The sequence below is a fragment of the Annulohypoxylon truncatum genome, assembly GCF_022578515.1.
Source record: "Annulohypoxylon truncatum strain CBS 140777 unplaced genomic scaffold F4807scaffold_27, whole genome shotgun sequence".
Classification (NCBI taxonomy): Eukaryota; Fungi; Ascomycota; class Sordariomycetes; order Xylariales; family Hypoxylaceae; genus Annulohypoxylon; species Annulohypoxylon truncatum.
Window position 1 is genome coordinate 421937 of NW_025953813.1, and position 17488 is coordinate 439424.

Genomic DNA, 17488 nt, shown 5'->3' on the forward strand with positions numbered 1-17488 from the left:
GTCTGCCCTGCCAGCTCCTTGCTTGCCAAAACTAACCCTTACAGCTGCCTTATTTTGGTCTCCCCGGTGGTCGACGTGCCAACCTCGGGCTCGTGTAGAGGTATCCATGCAATTAGCTAGTACATAATCTGGGTAATTAGAGTAAGAAAAAAAAGGGGCGGAGGGACTCGGCAAACGCCATTACGATGCGGTGTGGAGTTTGATATTCCACCCCGGCTCCGCGTCCCTGTCTCCCCGGGCTTCCCAGGGACACCCCAGGCGCCCCCCCACGGCATAGGCGGAAGTAAATGGCGACTTTAAAACATTCAATGATCTTCAATGCAATTATAATAATAGGGCAAAGTTGCCACGCCCGTCGTGAGACGACGGCGTTTCGACGGCGCACGATTCTTCGAATTAGTTTAAATTAATAAAGGTCCCGTTAGTCCCCGTGTTTTAGTGTAGCACTATTTGTTTTACCTAGCTGCATGGAGAATTATGGGAATTGAAGACGCCTGCCAAATAGGGGATGGTATGGGCCGGTTACACGACGGGTTCGTCACCCGCATACGGCTTAACTATCTAGTATCCCTAGCTCACTGAGTACTGTACAGTAATTCGCCGGCGTTCGTCTGTCGTTCGACTAACAGGCGGAACGGTTCGCTAGCTCGTGGGAATGGCGAGACACCAGCTACTATGTAGTAGACTACGGTTAAAACTTAGTAGGTAGACTACTAAACATACCTACCTACCTACCTACCTAGGTAATAGGTAATAGACTAGTAGGCGAACTGCCGCCAAAGATCCCTCGCAGAAGCCTCGCAGAAAGATCCGCGCCGTCGGTAGTCCATGCGTGCAAGGACATGCTTGGTACATCGAGATGGTTCGAGGTATAGTATGATTTCGAGCCGGACAGGGCGAGAAACTTGGATGGCATAGAAGAAACCGAAAGAATAGTTGGCACTAGACAGGGTAGAGCAGTTATTTTGCAGTAGATGCTGTGCGTATACAGGTATGGATTACCCAGATAACTGGCTCGAGTTGCTTGGTACGCTGTAGACGACGAGCACGTGTTTTTGGCCTACATTCTGGTCTACATCATGGTCTAATCATGGTCTGCATTCCGGCCTACATACCTACTGCATAATAGTCCATTTAGTACAGTGCGTATTCAGCTCCGCCCCTATTTTTTATCATCTCCCTCGTTCGATTAGTATACACTGTACGAGTACATAGTCATGCACGTGGGCGAATCCTCATGTATGTGAATATGTGAGATTATGCCGGATACAACTATGTACATGTGTGTAGTATATGCTGCATAGGTATAGAATATTGCACCGAGGAAATAGTGCCTGGGCATTATGCGTGCCCGGGCCTCATTATGTGCTGGTCGCTTGGGCGAATTATGGGTATCTTCTGGCTTCTACTCAAGAAAAAAGCAAGTCGTGGAAATGACGGTACATGTAGAAACTTTTTAACAGAGAAAATAGACCACGCTGACGCTCCAGCTCAACCGTGCAGCCAAACATAGAAAAAAAGCAAAAGGGAGGGCTTCTCTAGCACAATCATCGCGAAATGAACCCCCAGCCCTGCCGTCCCAAAATAGATGTACAAGCCTTTTGTAGAACCGTCTTCCGCGCATGCGCGCCCGTACAAAACAAAGATCTAGGTAGAGAAATTCTAGAAAATCTAGTTCAGCTTTGGTTCTTCCGACGGCAGAGTTTTCAAGCTGTCGTCCAGAGACTCGAGCTTCTTCATGTCTCCGTACTTGCTCGCCCACTCGCTGTTGACGTTGCGGTAATCCTCGGGGCCGTAAGAGTCGTATAACTCGCCGAAGAATCCCTTCTTGCGGTAAATGTTCAGACCCAGGTCGCGCTGCAGCAAGTCAAGGTATGGCACGGCGTCGAAGATGAAGTTGGGGTTCTTGGAACCCCAGTCGGTCGGGTAACGCCATTTCCCGAAGCGGTTATATAACACGGTCTCGTAACGTAACTGCTCCATCGCCTTCTCGTCACCCAAAGATGCTGACGGATCCCGCTCCAGCTTGCCGGCGAAGTAGGCGCTGATCCAGAGACCTTGCAGGTGCGCCGTGATCATGTTGCTAAAGTTAGAGACGATGCCGATGAACGCGGTGTCGCGGGCGCGAAGGAAGCGCTCGGACGGCGGCACGATGAAGTGGTGGAGCATGTACGGCGTGAGCGGCTTGTACGGCGTCACCTCGTCCGTGCTTGTGATGCCCTTCTGCTGCGTCATGGGAATGTAATTCTTGTTCCACACGGGTTGATCCTTCAGGCGCGGGAACTTCTCGAGGATTTCCTTGTCAGCCCGCTCCATCAAGGCCTGGTCGTTGGCGAGATCGCTTGTCGGCGCCTCGTCGCTCAGGCTGTGCGGGACGCCCAGCTCGCCCTCGATTCCTTCGGGGAGGAGCTTGATGGTGGGGACGTGCTTCCAACCAGTGTGGGCGAGCAGGGCCTCGGACTCAAATTCGGTTCCATCCGAAAGGTGGACCTTGCCAGGGCTCAGATGGTCAATTTCGCTCACATAGACGTTTACGAGATCGCTCTTGACGATATCCATAAAGTTGGTGTCGTAGTTCAAAATGCTGAAGCTGGCCCCCGTGAACATCGCGTCGGTCCAGGGCTTCAGCTTAGCCGTCTTTGGGTGAGAGTCGTAGGCCATGAGGTTGATGACATCTCCGCCAAGGACCTTCCAAAAAGAGTTAACGATCGTCCGGCCGACAGCTGTGCCGTGGTAAAAACCGCGAATGCCGGCGTAGCCATCGACGTCGCCCCAAACGCAAGGGCTGAACCAGGTGAGGAATCGGATGTCTATTCGCAACGGTTAGGGCTTAGATCGCGTAGCAGTGGCTGCGACGACTTACTAGCTAGCTTCTCAATCCACTTCTTTAGCGGTGTCACATATGATGGCGCGATCCAGCACGGGCCGTGACCAGTAGCTGTCAGGTTTGGTTAGCTAACGTCGTCATCGAGCCATGCATTGGCTAAGGTAAGTGATAAAAAAGCAAAAAAACAAAACGTACATCGGATAACCCAGTCGACCTTGACGCCCGCGGTTGCGTAGGCATAGACGGCGTCCCAGGCGAACTTAGTGCCGCCAAAGATCGTCACTCTCTTTGCCGTCTTTAGCGTGTCGGCGTTCTCTTGGAATTGCTTTCCGTGAAATATTCTACCGCCGTACTCTTCTTGGCCTTCGAAATGCGGCAAGAACGGCTCCGAAGTAAGACCCGTGGCGAAGACGACTCGGCGAGCGAAGACTTTAGACTCGCCTTGGTCCGGGCTCGCTACCGTCAAGACCCAGCCGCCTTCTACGGTGTCCTGGTGTTCCGCGACGAGGACCTTAGTGTTGAGGCGGACCAGGCTGGCGATCCCGAACCTGGTCGCGTACGCCTTCAGGTAACTATTGATAACCTTACCCGGCATGTGCTCGCCAGGCTTGACGCCAAAGGTCGCCGTGTCCATGGGGAAGTCGGGATATTCGAACGTCCCTAGCAGGTTGTTGCTCTTCAAGCCGGGATACAGGCGATGGTCGGCCCACGTGCCGCCCAAGCTGGACTGCGAGTCGAACACGGCTAAGGAGCATTCTGGCTGAGTGCAGTGAAACTGCTTCGCGGCGGCCAGTCCGTACCAACCTACGAGGCCGGAACGAGTCAACTAACAGCCTCATCTCATCGTCGTGCGCGATACATCTGATGGCACGTACGAAGAGGGAAGATATAAGACAAGAGAAAGGGTAAGGCTTACCAGCGCCGATGACGACGCAGTCTAGCTTTTCCATCGTCATATTTTGGTTCTCGTTCATAGTAGTATCGTTTTTTTCCGTTAATGTTGGTGTTGGTGTTGGTGTTGTATTCGCCATGACGATATGTGTACACACAAGGCTCGCTCGGTCTTTGTCCGACGTCCCTACCGCTATGCAACTAGATATTACTTCGCTCTTGGTCTAGAGAAGAACCGGGGAAGCGGGAGAAGGGGCATGCGTAGGATAAACTTGGAAGTACGAAACGCCGAGAGAATGGTAAGCATATCAGAGACTTATCAGAGACATATTAAACGACTATTAAACAGCGTGTCTGAGGGCCCCCCCTTCCCTCCTTTACGCCCCCAGCGCTGTATGTAGGAGGCCGAGACTCTCGCCATACTGAACAAGAAACGGCCTCGCTTGTATCATCCCCATCCCGCCGGCCCGCCTTAATCTTAGTCGTCGTGTAGTCGTACGGTGCGAGGCAAGGGGGCACGGGGGCCGTTTCTCTGGTGCTCCTTGGGGGGGCAGCGCAGCGAAACTACGAAGGATGCGCAGATAGCAGGCGACGGCGCACGTAGTTGGTACGGATGCGTTATGGGTACGTATGTATGGATGCGGATTATGGTATTATGAGATGCTTCTCTAAACGGAAACTCTCCACAATCTTGGCGGGAGCTGCTAAATGCCAATCTACCTAGTACATTACCCACCAATGCCAAACTAGTATGGCAGCCGAGAAGATCAGGCCGATCCCTTGCCTGATTGGGGCTTGGCCTGGCCTCGCCCGTCCCGCCGTCGCAATACATAAGAACCGCCATTCCCTCCTTTTCGTCTCCCAGGCCTGCTAGGCCCCCACCGCTGCTCCAAGCCTGACATTAGCTGACATATTATAGCCTGCTAAATCTGAAATGTTCCCCAGTTTACTGTTGTGATATGCACGAAATCCAAGATACTTAATACAACTCCAACTACATAGGTATCATAGCGTCCCCATCGGCACAGGCCGCACCCGTCTTACGACAGAAGTTTACGACAGAAGGGGGGGGATACACTGACAGAGCAATGACCAATTTCTGGCCAGTGGCGACGCGTAGCGCTATTCGCCATTGATTTGACAGTTTGATCACTGATCAAAACAAACTCCAAGCGGCCCCAGATGGTATGGTTTGCGTCGTTGGTGCTATGTTAATCTGTTGATGCTAGTCCGTGTATGTCATCAACGTTGGTGGTCTGGCTCATTTAGTGCACCATCCACTCGCTGCTCATCCGCTGCTCATTCGTTGTTTATTCGCTGTTGGCTCAATACATCCCCCTAACGTAGGTAGGTAGAATGACAATATCAATCATTCGCTTACATCCATCTCTCGCTTGCGCCAACTCGCATATAAGTAATGCAGCTTACAGCACACCATCTCATTTTCTCAAATCGTAGATTCTTAGATTGTTCCAACATCCATGCATAGAAAAAATCTCGGAGGGTATAGGGTATCATGCATAACAGCTTCAGATTAAGCAGAAGTCCGAGCTACATTGCTACAGAATAGCTACCTAGGTGTACATGCAGCTAGTAACGCCGAATTGGTAAAGGAATTCCGGGGAGAATTCCCGACCTACCTACCTCCTGAGGCTCCTCTTCGCTCGTTTCTAGCGTACTATGGTAAGTAGTTTGTTTCAATAATTCGCATCTTACTTGCGCTCATCTTACCCATCTCACCCCCTGAGCATTCGACTCCTTCGTTCTTCAATATCGTCAAGGGAACTTTTTTTTATGATCTATTTTACCTGTCCGAGCTTTGCCCTAGCTTTACCCGGTTCCCCTACCCTATCATCCCTATCGACTGAGGCACGAAGCCTTACGAATGGGGGACCCAGCTAGCCCAGCCCGCCGAGCGTCCAGAGCTCTCTTTTGGCCGGGGGGCTGAAGCGTGGCGGTCCCGCAAACTTGCAGAGGCTAACTTACCGGCCCCTGAGCGAATGTAACGGTGACCTTTAGCCGCGCATGTCCTCATGCATAGAATCGGGGACGATTTTCGTCTCATAGGACACGGCACATTATGGGGATGACAAAAATATTGGCAGAAATTTACCTCTACGAGCTCTAGGGCTTATGTGACGAGTACGCGAAGCTAGGGGGCTCCTTGGGTTGTAATATTGGAGGTGCAGCTTCTACTTACCAAGATTTGGATAAGGGGAGATGATGATGTTGCCGATGTTGCTAATGTCGATGCCGATATCACATACTTATCTGTCCGTTCCTGCATTACTAGGCAAATAATACCCGTACGTGATCATGCGGTTGAATCGTCTGAATAAGTGACCGTCGCCGTCACACGAGAGATAATCACTCTCGAGCTCCAGATAGAGCTCGAAGCCACGTCGATCTCTCCCTCAGGTACCCATCGGCTATCCACTCTGATAATGATTCGAGATTAGCCCGCCCCTGGTCGATACAGCCAAATTGTGGTTCAGGTTCATAACGAACCCATGCTGATACCCCGATCTCTCTATCGTGGAATTGACCAGTCATAAAGCCTTTCACAACGAGGGTCCTCTTCGGTCCTCTTCTAAGTTCCTAAATAGTGAATAAATTATACGTAGAGCATTATACTATATACGAGTCGGCCACGGGGAAACCGCTCAGCTGTCGGACGGTAAATACTCTAAGCCATCCGTCTCATCCGTTCGTCGTCTTCGCTAGTCAACTTAGTCAACTCCTCTCACTAGTTGTTAGTCCCCTTAGTCCTTTAGTCTCTCGTTCGATCCGCTCCCTTCTCGACGCTCTCTATCTGCCTGCCGGTTTCTTTCGCCATGTCTTCGGCCGCAACAAGCGCCGACCCAGCGGCGGCCGCTGCTGCCGCCGCCGCTCAACAAGCTGCCGCCGCGGCCATGCTTCAGTTCACCATAGAGGCCTGGACGCTTCTGTCCATCGGTATCGTCGTCACGATGCTCCGGACGTACGCTCGTATAAAGGCTGTGGGTTTCAAAGGTTTACAGGCCGACGATTACTTAGTCTGGATCGGAGCGGTTAGTCTTTAACTCACGCCTGATGAGGCGAGGTGTGTATTCGTTCGTGGAGTTAACGTATAGTCGCGTAGATATTTTACGCCATCGAGACCAGTCTTGCGTACTCTGTTGGACACGTCGCTCAGGGGTTAGCCAACAATGGTATGACAGATGCTCAACGAGCTGCGTTATCTCCCGACAGCGCAGAATTTAAGACGAGGTATGACTTTCCGGGTGATGGGGGCGGGATGAGAATGAATGGGGGCGAGTGAGGATGAGAACGGTGTGCTAACTGGTCTCCAGAGTTATCGGTTCCAAGATCCAACTTGCCGGGTGGTCGTCCTACTCCGTTCTCCTCTGGTCACTCAAGGCATCCCTCTTAGTCTTTTACATGCGATTAACGGTAAGACTTCATTGATTCGCAACTCATTCACTTATTCGTTCATCCATCTATTCATTGATCTATTGGAGGACTTATTACTGAGTGTATGTATAGGCGGGGTTAAAAAAGACTTACCTGATCCGTATCTACATCGGATTCGGCCTCCTGGGAGCGAGTTTTGTCACCATCTTGATGAACCTCTTCCTCGCTTGCCGCCCATTCCACCTCTACTGGCAAATCAACCCTGACCCTGGCAGTATGTATCCCTTCTTACCCCTTACCTCTAAGCGATATCGAATCAACGTTAACATTCACGAAGACACCTGCCAACCCGCCATCTCGAACCAGATCATCTGGGTCTATCTCTCGATGAACGTGATCACTGACCTGTATCTGATCTCGATTCCCGTTCCCATGCTTTGGCAGTCGAGCCTGAGGCCTGTCAAGAAATTCGGCTTGATCCTCCTCTTCAGCGGAGGGTTGTTCGTTGTTGCTTGCGCCATTCTGCGATGCGCACTCATTGTAACCGTAAGTTTGCCGCCTCCCGTCTGATTCGTCAGAATCGACATGTACCACGCAGTAACTCACACATCGTAGGATCCCGTCAATGGAGCCCAGCTAGCTGGATCGTGGGCCGTGCGAGAGACATTCGTCGCCGTCATCACCACTAACCTTCCCATGGTCTTCCCTCTCATCAAGACATGGCTCAGCCCCGTCTTCGGCTCTCTTCTTACAACGATGCGCTCTCAGCAGAAGCTCACCGACAAGGAGTCGAAGAGCGACTTGCGCACGTTCGGCGGCGGCAGTCACAACACCTGGAGACGTCGCGGTGGTCCCCCTACGGCGAACCCCATCACCAATATCACCTTCAACGAGAGCGAGGAGCGGATGGTCGACGACGTCAAGATGCAGGACTTGAAGGGATGGACCGACACTAGCACCAACGGCAGCTCTCCCGCCCCGAACAACAACATCCGAAAGCACGTCGAAGTCGAAGTTGTTAGTGAAATGCGCGACGAGAGTGACCTACCGGACAACCGCCACGTCGTCGGCGACGAGGAGAACCAGCACCACGGCAACTTCTCCTTTGCCAGAGGCCCTCGAAGGTCGAGCTATACCGGCCAAGGCCGCATGTAAAAAAAAACATTTTAAACGAAAAAAAAAGGTTATAGTTAATGGAATTGTTAAAACATAATATACCCGGCAAAACTCCCCCTTCGCTGGCGCAAACGGAACAGCGCAGAAAAATTCGGAGGCGCTATCACGTGTAGGAGATATAAAAAAAGGGAACTGGAACTATTTCGGCTCTTTCAGCGGTGTTTCCATTGTATATAGGAGCTCAGGAGTACTCTATGCGGGAGTCCCAGACCTAATCCGGTTCGACAGGGACGGTCTATTTTCAGCGTTCTCAGCGTTCGCAACTTTGGCTGGAAGAGAGCAAAAGGCGCTCCAATGAGCAGGCACCCAGGGTTTCATTTTTTGTCCGAGTAAGTAGGTATAGGTATTGAGGGAGTCGTCTGCTATGACAGTGTATTTACAAGAGTCGGGTTATCAGAGCAAACCGATGGCATTCAACGTGTTATATATAAACCAATGAACTACGGGGGAGATGACCCGGTGCCGTGGTGCTGGGAAGGGATTCTTAAAACATCGGTACTGATTTTAACATCAATCCATATTATCTAAACCAGTCTAGACCATTCTTCCTTTTTGTTTCAAGGGTCGGAATCACCGGTCAATGGCCGCTTTGATAATTGCCTTCAGCTCATCCCTTTCCATGTCCTTGATCCCCAGCAGCTCGTTGTCGCGCACGGGGAAATACCCGCCCCAACCTTTACCGATGAAAGCTCGGTTAATGAACATGGCGATCGTCTCCTCGCTATGGTCACCCTCCGCCCAACGTCTGAAAGCCTCACTCTCCAAGTTCTCCGTTTCGGAATACGTCAGGTTCCAGCCGTCAGTCGCGCCCAGCTCCTTGGCTATTGCGATCAGTTCGTTCTGAGTCGTGTTGACGCTCGATATCCTCACCGGTCGGTTAGCCGTTTCTTCTAGGTGGGTCAGGATGCCGATCACGGCTTGGGCGATGTCGTCGTAAGTCGTAGCGCAGAAGAGTACGTCACCGCCATCTTTGATATCCGCCGTGCGATTCTTCACGTCCACGATAAAGTCCAGGGTCCAGTCTGGACCGAGGAAGGAAGCGTTATGAATCGTAGTCCACGAGAATGAGGGGTTCTCGGTAACTCTCTGCTCACACTGCTGCCTGATGGCTATCTTGGGTTGATAGATGGGGAAAGCAGCTAGCTTGGGATTCATGAGGTCATTCCCGTACTCTGAAGGGATCATTCTCTTGACGCCGGCGCTAACCGCCGCATCGACGAGGTTCTTCTGCTCGTCAATGGCCTCGAACGCCATGGCCGAAACTAGCGCATCCTGGCCTTCGAGCGCGGTGCGGAGGGACTCAATAGAATCGTAATCCACCTTCTTGACTGCGACGCCTGCGGGGAAATCACGTCGTCGACTATCGTCACGCGTGAGAACAGTCACGTCGAAGAGTTTCGAAGTCAAAAGTCGCTCAACGATTGGGCGGCCGATCTTCCCGGTCGCCTAATCAAAAGAGTCAGCGCCTCAGCTGTTAAACGGACAAATGGATATGGGTGGAGCTTTTTTTTTTGGTTCACAGACCCCTACTACGGCGACTTTCTTAATCGTAGTCATCGTGACAAAAAGTAAAAACAGGAATGAAATAGCTCTGGTTTGGGTACTGCGCTTTGGTTGGGCTGGGATCGCACGGGCGGGATTTACTAGGGAAATGGAGAGTTCCTTTCAGCCCGAAGGAAAGGCGCGAGGCGGGAGATTTGAATGATTTTGAATGAATAACGTAGTGATCTTTTTTATTTATTTTCCGGACAATTTTAGGCATGCTACATGACACATGTATGTCACAGCCACGTTTACATACACGCTCCCCTACGAATAGATAATGTTCTGCCGGATGGGGGCGGAGAAGGGAAAGGCGTCTGCCAGGCCTTCGGGAGAGATAGTGGCGTCCTAATAGACCCGACAACCACCACACCGGAATACGTCTGTCATAGCCGTACCGCGTGATTGGACGCCCTGAAGCCCACCCGCGATGCTGTTGGTCACAAATCCACACCGACGGAGTCGTCTCCCCTTCCCACGGCCTTGGAACAGGACCTGAGCAGGGTCGCGTCCTCGGTCGATCCACTCCCGCCTTGCTTCTAATTACTTCTATACGTAGTGCACGCCGCGCTAGGTAACTTCCAACGACCGTGCTCGAGCCTAGAAGCCTTCCTAATCGAGGCGACGTCCTGGGCGACGACGTTAGACGGTCCTTAGAGGGTCCAGCGCAGCAAGCAGGAACCCTGCCGGCCGCCTGTGACGACTCTCTTATCGCCGTAACACGGTAACATGCGCTGGACTACTTGCCCGGGCAGCCGGGGTGATGATAGGCGAGGGTAGGCGAGGGTAGTCAGGTACATACGTAACTGGTGGAATAGTAATGCGCGCTGCATAAGGGTCTCCAAAGCAGAAGCAGCAGCGTCGGTATCACGCTACGAATGCGCTGGTGTGCCGCAGCGCACATCTTACATAGACTGATCAGAGTAGGAGTGTGCCTCGTCCCCCGTTGTAGTCGTAACCTAGTGTCGTAGCAGGAAATCCGGCAGTCCCATGCCGCCCCTGGAACGATCCTATAGGATATTAAGCTAAGTATGGAGAAAGCTGCAGGTTCAGCCGAAGACCCTGTCAGATCCCTGAATTCCCCTGCGTGGGTTCTATACACCCTTGCCCAACTCCACCTCGAACCCCCTCAACTGACAACTGGATGTGCTTTAGAGGTTCGCAGTCGACAAGAACTCGCGCGAGGAAAGCGGGCGAAGGTGAGTCTTCGATGTAACATACCGCCTTTTTGAGTGGGTTCTCGACTCTTGAGCCATTTGCTGATCTTGACCTTTCGAACTTGAACCAGCCTGTGAAACGAGCCAGATGGAAAAATTTCTTGTTCTCTTTCCTGTCTTTGATTTTTTTTTGTTTTTCCCTCTTCCTCTTTCTCGCCTAGCTTACTCGCAGGGCCCGGAACGGAACGACCACCCATTCATACCGCCTATCGCAGTTCGGATTTGCCTATGACTCTTCCCTTCCTACACTAGAGAGAGGCTCGAGTGTAACTCCCAGGGTACGCCACGGCTTGCTCAAACTTGGTAAAGGTTTCTTTTCCTCACCCCGAGCCTTCGGAACGGTCCCTCCCCAAGCCCAAGGGAGGGTCTCCTAGCCATAATCAGTCTAGCCCGGGCGGCTGCGCTTACTAGCGAGAGAAAAAAATTTCCTTGACCTTTCTTTTCCAATTTCAGCACGGCAGTACTAGGGTATTGTTTGTAAGCTGTGTAAGGCAGTGTGAGAGAGAAGATGACGGACGTGCCAAGTGTTCGAACGTCGCCGAAATTTCGAAGCTCGAAGTACATACGTCCCATACGTCCCATGCGTCTCACCAAGATCTCATTTCTGTAGCGGACAGCCACGTGTCTCGGACATTTCGAGCTTCAGCCTCCTTCCTCATCCTAGTCTCGATGGGTTGTCGTGGATCCCATCGTGCACCTTGGCCATGGCCCATGGAACAGCAAGCTCGCCTTACTACACAACGCGTACCTGTCAGAATACCTGTAAGAAAAGGCTGTCGCTAGCTCGACGGCGCGCCTCGCCTAGCTAGTGAGGATCTTCTCCCTTGTCTACTAGGTACATAGGTTCTAGGCTATGAGACGGTGCCACCGCTATCGTGGGACCTTGTTGCCTGCCCTTCTCTTCTTCTATACTCTATCTAGCACTGTTCAGCGACCGACGAGACAGGCCATACCAAACCGGGGAGAGCTAACGTAGCGGGCGAACAGAAGTCGGCGCTGGCTCGGGCAGAATGTACAGACCGTCGAAAGGCCCGTCCCTGAATCAACGATCGGGTCCAGCTGGCGACGATTACCAAAAAAAAGACCCATCAGAACCTATTCGAGGAGCGGAGTCCGTTCAAGCAACTTGGAACCTGACTACGCAAGTACCAGGAAAATAAGCAGGCCCGCCACTCTTACGTAGACACATAAGCGGAGAAGCAGAGCTACAAGCTATGACGTATTCCCAGATTTTATGAAGACAGAAAGAAAAAAAAATTGTCTCGTATCATGACTGACATGTAGTGGGATTAACATGTATAGTGGGATTATAGCAAACGAAAGGACAGTGGGTCGTCGGCGGCTATACACAGTGCACGCGACTGGCCTATGTGCCCAACAACGTCTAGCCACAACAACGACGACAAGGGAAAGCATTGACGGTCCCTTCCATCAGCCGTGGAACCGGTGTCCAGTTTCCCAGATTGGGGGGAGGGGAGGGTAAGACAGAGAAAGATTTCCTCGTCGTTTCCGCTCTCCGGCCGGCACGGTACTTCGTATGAGTAACTCTTAGTACTGCCTGTGCATTTATCCCTTGTGACAAGCATTCAATTGGATATGCCATGTCAGTGACGAGGTCGTTGCGGGGCCAGCTCATTGGATGCATCCTTAATGGACAATTGCCTGATTGGTTAAAGAGAAAAGTTTCTACCGAGTTGATAATCTGGCTAACAAAACCCGTGGACGATTAAGCATGCGTGCGTATCGGTGGCCAAGATGGTTTACCGTTTATGGACCCCCTTGCCGCTCCAGAAGTACTCGTACGAAACCCCTTCGCTGCTGGGCATCGTCGGGCTTTGGGGTTGATGGGCAAGCAGCATTTTTGCTTGCTCATTTGTCACGGTCTGGGTCCAACCAGCAGCATTGGCCAGAACCTCTCCCGGAGTATAAGTAAGCTCACTGCCTTCTCCGCTCCCCATCTTTCCTCTGCTTGCAGTAGTATCGTGTAACGAGTTCTCGTCTCTTGTCACACTTTATTTTCTTTTTCTTGTTCGCCGTCTCATCTCTGAATTTCCTCATGGCCGTCTCGCTGCTCGTGGCCGCCATCGGCCTTCTCGTCTTCACAATATACTATACGGTGCAGTGGCTCGTACGATGTCGACGTCGATATCACATGGCCAAGCAGAACGGCTGCCTCCCTCCGAAGAAGCTGCCTCAGATTGACCCCTTCCTAGGGACGGACGTTGTGTTACAGAACCTTGGGGCGGCCAAGAAATACGGCTTCCTCAACCTTCTCAGGAACCGTCACGCCGCCAACGGCCTCACCTTCACCACCAACACCTACTTCCGGACAACCATCAACACGTGCGACCCCACGCTCATTCAGAACGTCTTGTCCTTCCAGTTCCAGGATTTCGGCATGGGGCCCCTGAGACGCAAGAGCGCCTCTCCCCTCCTAGGACGGGGCATCTTCACGACCGACGACGACATCTGGGCGCACCAGCGCGCCCTGATCCGGCCCAGCTTCGTCCGGGCCCAGGTCACGGATTTCTCCATCTTCGGCCACCACGTCGACCAGCTCATCGGTCTCATCGGACGTCGGAACAACGAGGTGGACCTGCAGCAGCTCTTCTTCCGCATGGTTCGTGGAACCCTCCCACACAGAATGATACTACCCTTTCCGTCCTAGCAGCTAATCACGTAAGACAGGTCCTCGACTCCAACAGCGAGTACATGTTCGGGGAATCCGTCGGCTTAATGTCGGAGAACGCCTCTGAGTCGGCTACCACCTTCCACCACGCCTTGGACTACGCCCAGCAGGGAACCATCCTCCGCCTGCGTCTCGGAAACCTGATGTTCGCCCACCGGGACAAGAAGTTCCGAGACTCCTGCGACATCGTCCACGCTTACGCTGACAAGTTCGTCTCCCAAGCTCTCGAGTACCGGCGCGGCCAGGCCTCGTTCCCGGCCGAGAAGGACGTGAAGGACGAGGGTGCCCGCCAGAAGTACGTCTTCCTGCGCGAGCTCGCCAAGGACACCGACGACCCGATCCTCCTACGAGACCAGATCGTGAACATGCTCTTGGCCGCACGTGACACTACCGCCGGTTTACTCGCCTTCGTCTTCTTCATGCTGGCTCGACGACCCGACGTGTGGAACAAGCTCCGCGCCGACGTTCTGGAGCACTACTGCGAGCCGCTAACGTACGAGGCTCTCATGGATATGAAATACCTCCGATACGTCGTCCACGAAAGTGAGTCTGCCTGCATATAGTGCCGCGTGCCGTAAAACAAACGTATCGTAAACAAAGCTAACGTGACTCTGTAGCCCTTCGCCTTTTCCCTCCCATCGCCACCAACAGCCGCATGGCCAACAAGGATACCGTCCTTCCCGTAGGCGGTGGCCCCGACGGAAAATCGCCCCTGTTCGTGAAGAAGCACAACGTCGTCACCTACAGCACCTTCGTGATGCACCGACGAAAGGAATTCTTCGGAGAGGACGCCGACGAGTTCCGCCCCGAGAGGTGGGAGAACCTGCGACCCGGCTGGGAATTCCTACCCTTCAACGGCGGTCCTAGAATCTGCCCCGGTCAGAAGTTCGCCCTGACGGAATCGTCGTACACCATCGCGCGCCTGCTCCACGCCTTCTCCGGCATCGAAAACCTAGACCCCACCGACTGGAGGGAACAACTGACTCTGTCATTGACTCTAAACAATGGAGTACAATGCCGTCTTATCCCCGCTTAACGCCTGTTACGACCATTTCCTTTCAATCTTTTTTTTTCTTTTCGTTCTTTATACAAATACCCAATACCCATGGAACATATGCGGAGCTCGGGCCTCCCAACGGTTGGTTAATTCGGGGACGGTCATGGTTGGGTTTACAGAAAAGGGGAAACTTGGAGGTTTAATCTCACAAGTGTCTCGATAGATTGGATGTGCCGGTTCGAATACTGTAGATAGGTGTGGGGGAACGAGGCGGAGACGGATTCCTAGCTTTTTGTTCTCATGATCCGACTAGACACTTGACCTCACGATCAAATTAGGGGATTGGATTGTTGCTATTGCTGTCGTTTTTAGCGGTTGGACTGTCTGATAGTTAAAATAAGAAAATATCGCGTTTGAGAAACATGGCCAAGAAACTCCGGGGCGCCCACACACGCTTTGGAACCAACCTCGATATATCCGTGAATTATATCGATAGTTTTCCGTGCCAAGAACGACTCTGCTCCCGTGCCCGAGACAATGATTGGTTTTTAAAAATCGAATTCCCCAGGAACTTGCCACCGTCTCTGCGTCTATACCTGGCCTTTATAGAAGATCACCTCGGAGGCTGAGCTTGCGTGTCACACCGAATATGGGTCGCGGCCGCATACACGGCCGCAGTGACGGGATATCGAGATTTGGAATCTGGGAGGGAAATGGATTCGTTGATCCTAAAGTGCCGATGGGACGGTCGTCATGCATGTCTTATGTCTTACATATAGAGTATGTCCAACATGCGTCGGGACTTATATGTCCCACGGCCTCGGCGGTCCGGTTCTTTCCTGCGGGTACCCAGGCGGATACGACTTAACTTCCTAGCCTAGTGAAACGCCTTTTCCTTGGACGATGTGGTTCGGGATATACGTGGACGGCCATAGCTGCGGAGGCTAACCATCCTTAAATCTCCTAATGGTTGGTATTATCCCGATATGGGTCTTGTTTTTAAAATGACGTCGACCCGTTCAGAGTCTTCCGTGGAGACGCGGACCCTAAATCTCGTAGGGTTATAGCCTTAGCAGACATCATATAGCAAGCCATGCTATGGCGCTATGGAGGTGCACGAGTTGTCAGTACGCCACTAGTGTACGCTGAGGTGCCGAAGACCGATGGCTGATCTGAGCGTCTTCCTAGATACCGCGTTATTACCTCTCATTATATATTTACGAGATCAATCAGATCATTCTCTCGCCTTGGTTCACGTATGAGCGAATTATTAAGATTAAAAAATGCCACTCTTGGGCTTGGTACGCCTCGACAAGCTTTGCAGCGCCAATATCACGTTTGTCCTAAGGTCCGGGCAAACTTGGATGAAACAAAGCCACTCACTCACCGCTTAGCCGAACAAGCAGGTCGAGCAAGGCAGACCGGCCAATCAGACGGTTTAATCGCGAAATTCGTTGGCGAGATGTTACACTTATCAACCGAGATGGTCAAGGTCAAGTCGCCAATACCCAGTCGGAATACCGCCCCGCGGATACAAGCAGGCTCTTCGTCATATTCAGAAGGCTCCGCCAGCCACGGTTTGCCTGTCGTGATACGCTAAATCCCGGCTGGTTGGTTGCGTGGATATAATTTGGCGAAAAGGTATAGCCCGGCGCAATTACTAAGAGATCGAGGAGATCTCGCTGTGCCACGTCACCCGCGGCTTCCTACTGGACGTCTATTAAAGGTTATCTACCAATTGCTGATCTTCTCCATGCGGCTCTAACGCGGTCAAGGGTGCGCGATCCTAGCGGAAGCCGATCGTCATGTTTGCTCGGATCTGGCGGTCTGTTCACCTTCGCACGTGGCGGAGTTACATGGTCCCCCTACAGCCTTAAGACCCACAATGTCCTAGATATAATGCAACGCACCATTAGTTGATAGCAGGCACATAGTAGGACCATACGGCCGGCGTAGTTCGTAGATTAGTTATATTGGGTATCTACTAAGATTATGGCCGGCGCCCGATCGAGAGCCTCTGACCGGAGAAGAGCCTCAAATTTGACTACCTACCTCGAGATCGGAGCAGCTTCAACTTTTACTTTCTTACGGGTAGTCGGCCTCCGAACAAGCTGTCCGAACAAGCTACCCGGGGCGCGCTTATCGAACTATTGCTTACTTCCATAGTAGACGGCGATCATGTCCCCTCATCTCATATCCCTGACCTGGCGTCTTCGAACCAATCCTATAGTAGCGTCTGTTATGCTAACGCCATGGATCTTGAACAGTCTTATCCTCGCGTGTTCTGTAATAGAAGAACGGCTTAAGCATACGAATAACCACCAACAACGTCCGTAACGTTATCCAAAACCCCTTGATATCTGTCCCACAAAGACCGTCGGGCCGACTGAACGAAAAGAAATTTTAATTAAGATACTACCCCCTTGGCGTAAAATGGGCTATAAAAGATGTATATTATACCTGTGGAGAAGGAGGGGATAAAGGGGATGTTTTCCTATAGGTTAGGTACCTATTAGATGAGGTACCTTGCCTGTGATAAGACTTTAGTTTCATTGTTGGTTTGTTGGAAACACCCAGTTTGTTGGTTCGCACCCATGGACGGCTTTTGATGCCATTAGGGGAATTGTATCCGAGTCTCATTCAAATGAATGTAAGGTTCATAATGTTGTTCGATCAATGCCTATTGCAAAAGCATTTCAATTGATACGATTCGCTATTCATACCTATCTTGGAAAAGAGGAGCAGTGTTGACTTGG

At 51.9% G+C, this 17488-nt stretch overlaps 4 protein-coding genes across 4 annotated transcripts; 2 read left to right on the forward strand and 2 right to left on the reverse strand.

Annotated features, from left to right (window-relative positions):
• Positions 1–1671: 1671 nt before the first annotated feature.
• Positions 1672–3858, reverse strand: F4807DRAFT_452867 (FAD/NAD(P)-binding domain-containing protein; the record flags this gene model as incomplete). The annotated part of the gene is made up of 4 exons (XM_048000382.1): positions 1672–2810; positions 2864–2938; positions 3023–3631; positions 3744–3858. The coding sequence occupies 4 exons, from the start codon at positions 3856–3858 to the stop codon at positions 1672–1674; spliced, it is 1938 nt and encodes a 645-aa protein (XP_047852045.1).
• Positions 3859–6552: 2694 nt separating this feature from the next.
• On the forward strand, positions 6553–8266 carry F4807DRAFT_452868 (uncharacterized protein; the record flags this gene model as incomplete). Its single annotated transcript, XM_048000383.1, has 6 exons — positions 6553–6768; positions 6840–6967; positions 7051–7150; positions 7244–7385; positions 7449–7657; positions 7727–8266. 6 exons carry the CDS (start codon positions 6553–6555, stop codon positions 8264–8266), a joined length of 1335 nt encoding a protein of 444 aa, XP_047852046.1.
• A 295-nt stretch (positions 8267–8561) lies between these two features.
• Positions 8562–10163, reverse strand: F4807DRAFT_181093 (NAD(P)-binding protein). Its single transcript, XM_047993576.1, has 2 exons — positions 9812–10163; positions 8562–9733 (listed from the first exon to the last, which is right to left on the reverse strand). The coding sequence occupies exons 1-2, from the start codon at positions 9842–9844 to the stop codon at positions 8858–8860; spliced, it is 909 nt and encodes a 302-aa protein (XP_047852047.1). The 5' UTR covers positions 9845–10163; the 3' UTR covers positions 8562–8857.
• Positions 10164–12719: 2556 nt separating this feature from the next.
• F4807DRAFT_469310 (putative cytochrome P450 alkane hydroxylase) lies at positions 12720–14771 on the forward strand (the record flags this gene model as incomplete). Its single annotated transcript, XM_048002697.1, has 3 exons — positions 12720–13666; positions 13735–14278; positions 14353–14771. The coding sequence occupies exons 1-3, from the start codon at positions 13103–13105 to the stop codon at positions 14769–14771; spliced, it is 1527 nt and encodes a 508-aa protein (XP_047852048.1). The 5' UTR covers positions 12720–13102.
• Between the last annotated feature and the right edge of the window lie 2717 nt (positions 14772–17488).

Excerpts from the sequence above, each read along its gene's own strand:
- F4807DRAFT_181093 (XM_047993576.1), bottom strand. The coding sequence starts at position 9,844 with ATGACTACGATTAAGAAAGTCGCCGTAGTAGGG. Across the intron at positions 9,734-9,811 it reads AGAAAGTCGCCGTAGTAGGG|GCGACCGGGAAGATCGGCCG; the intron begins GTCTGTGAACCA and ends TCTTTTGATTAG.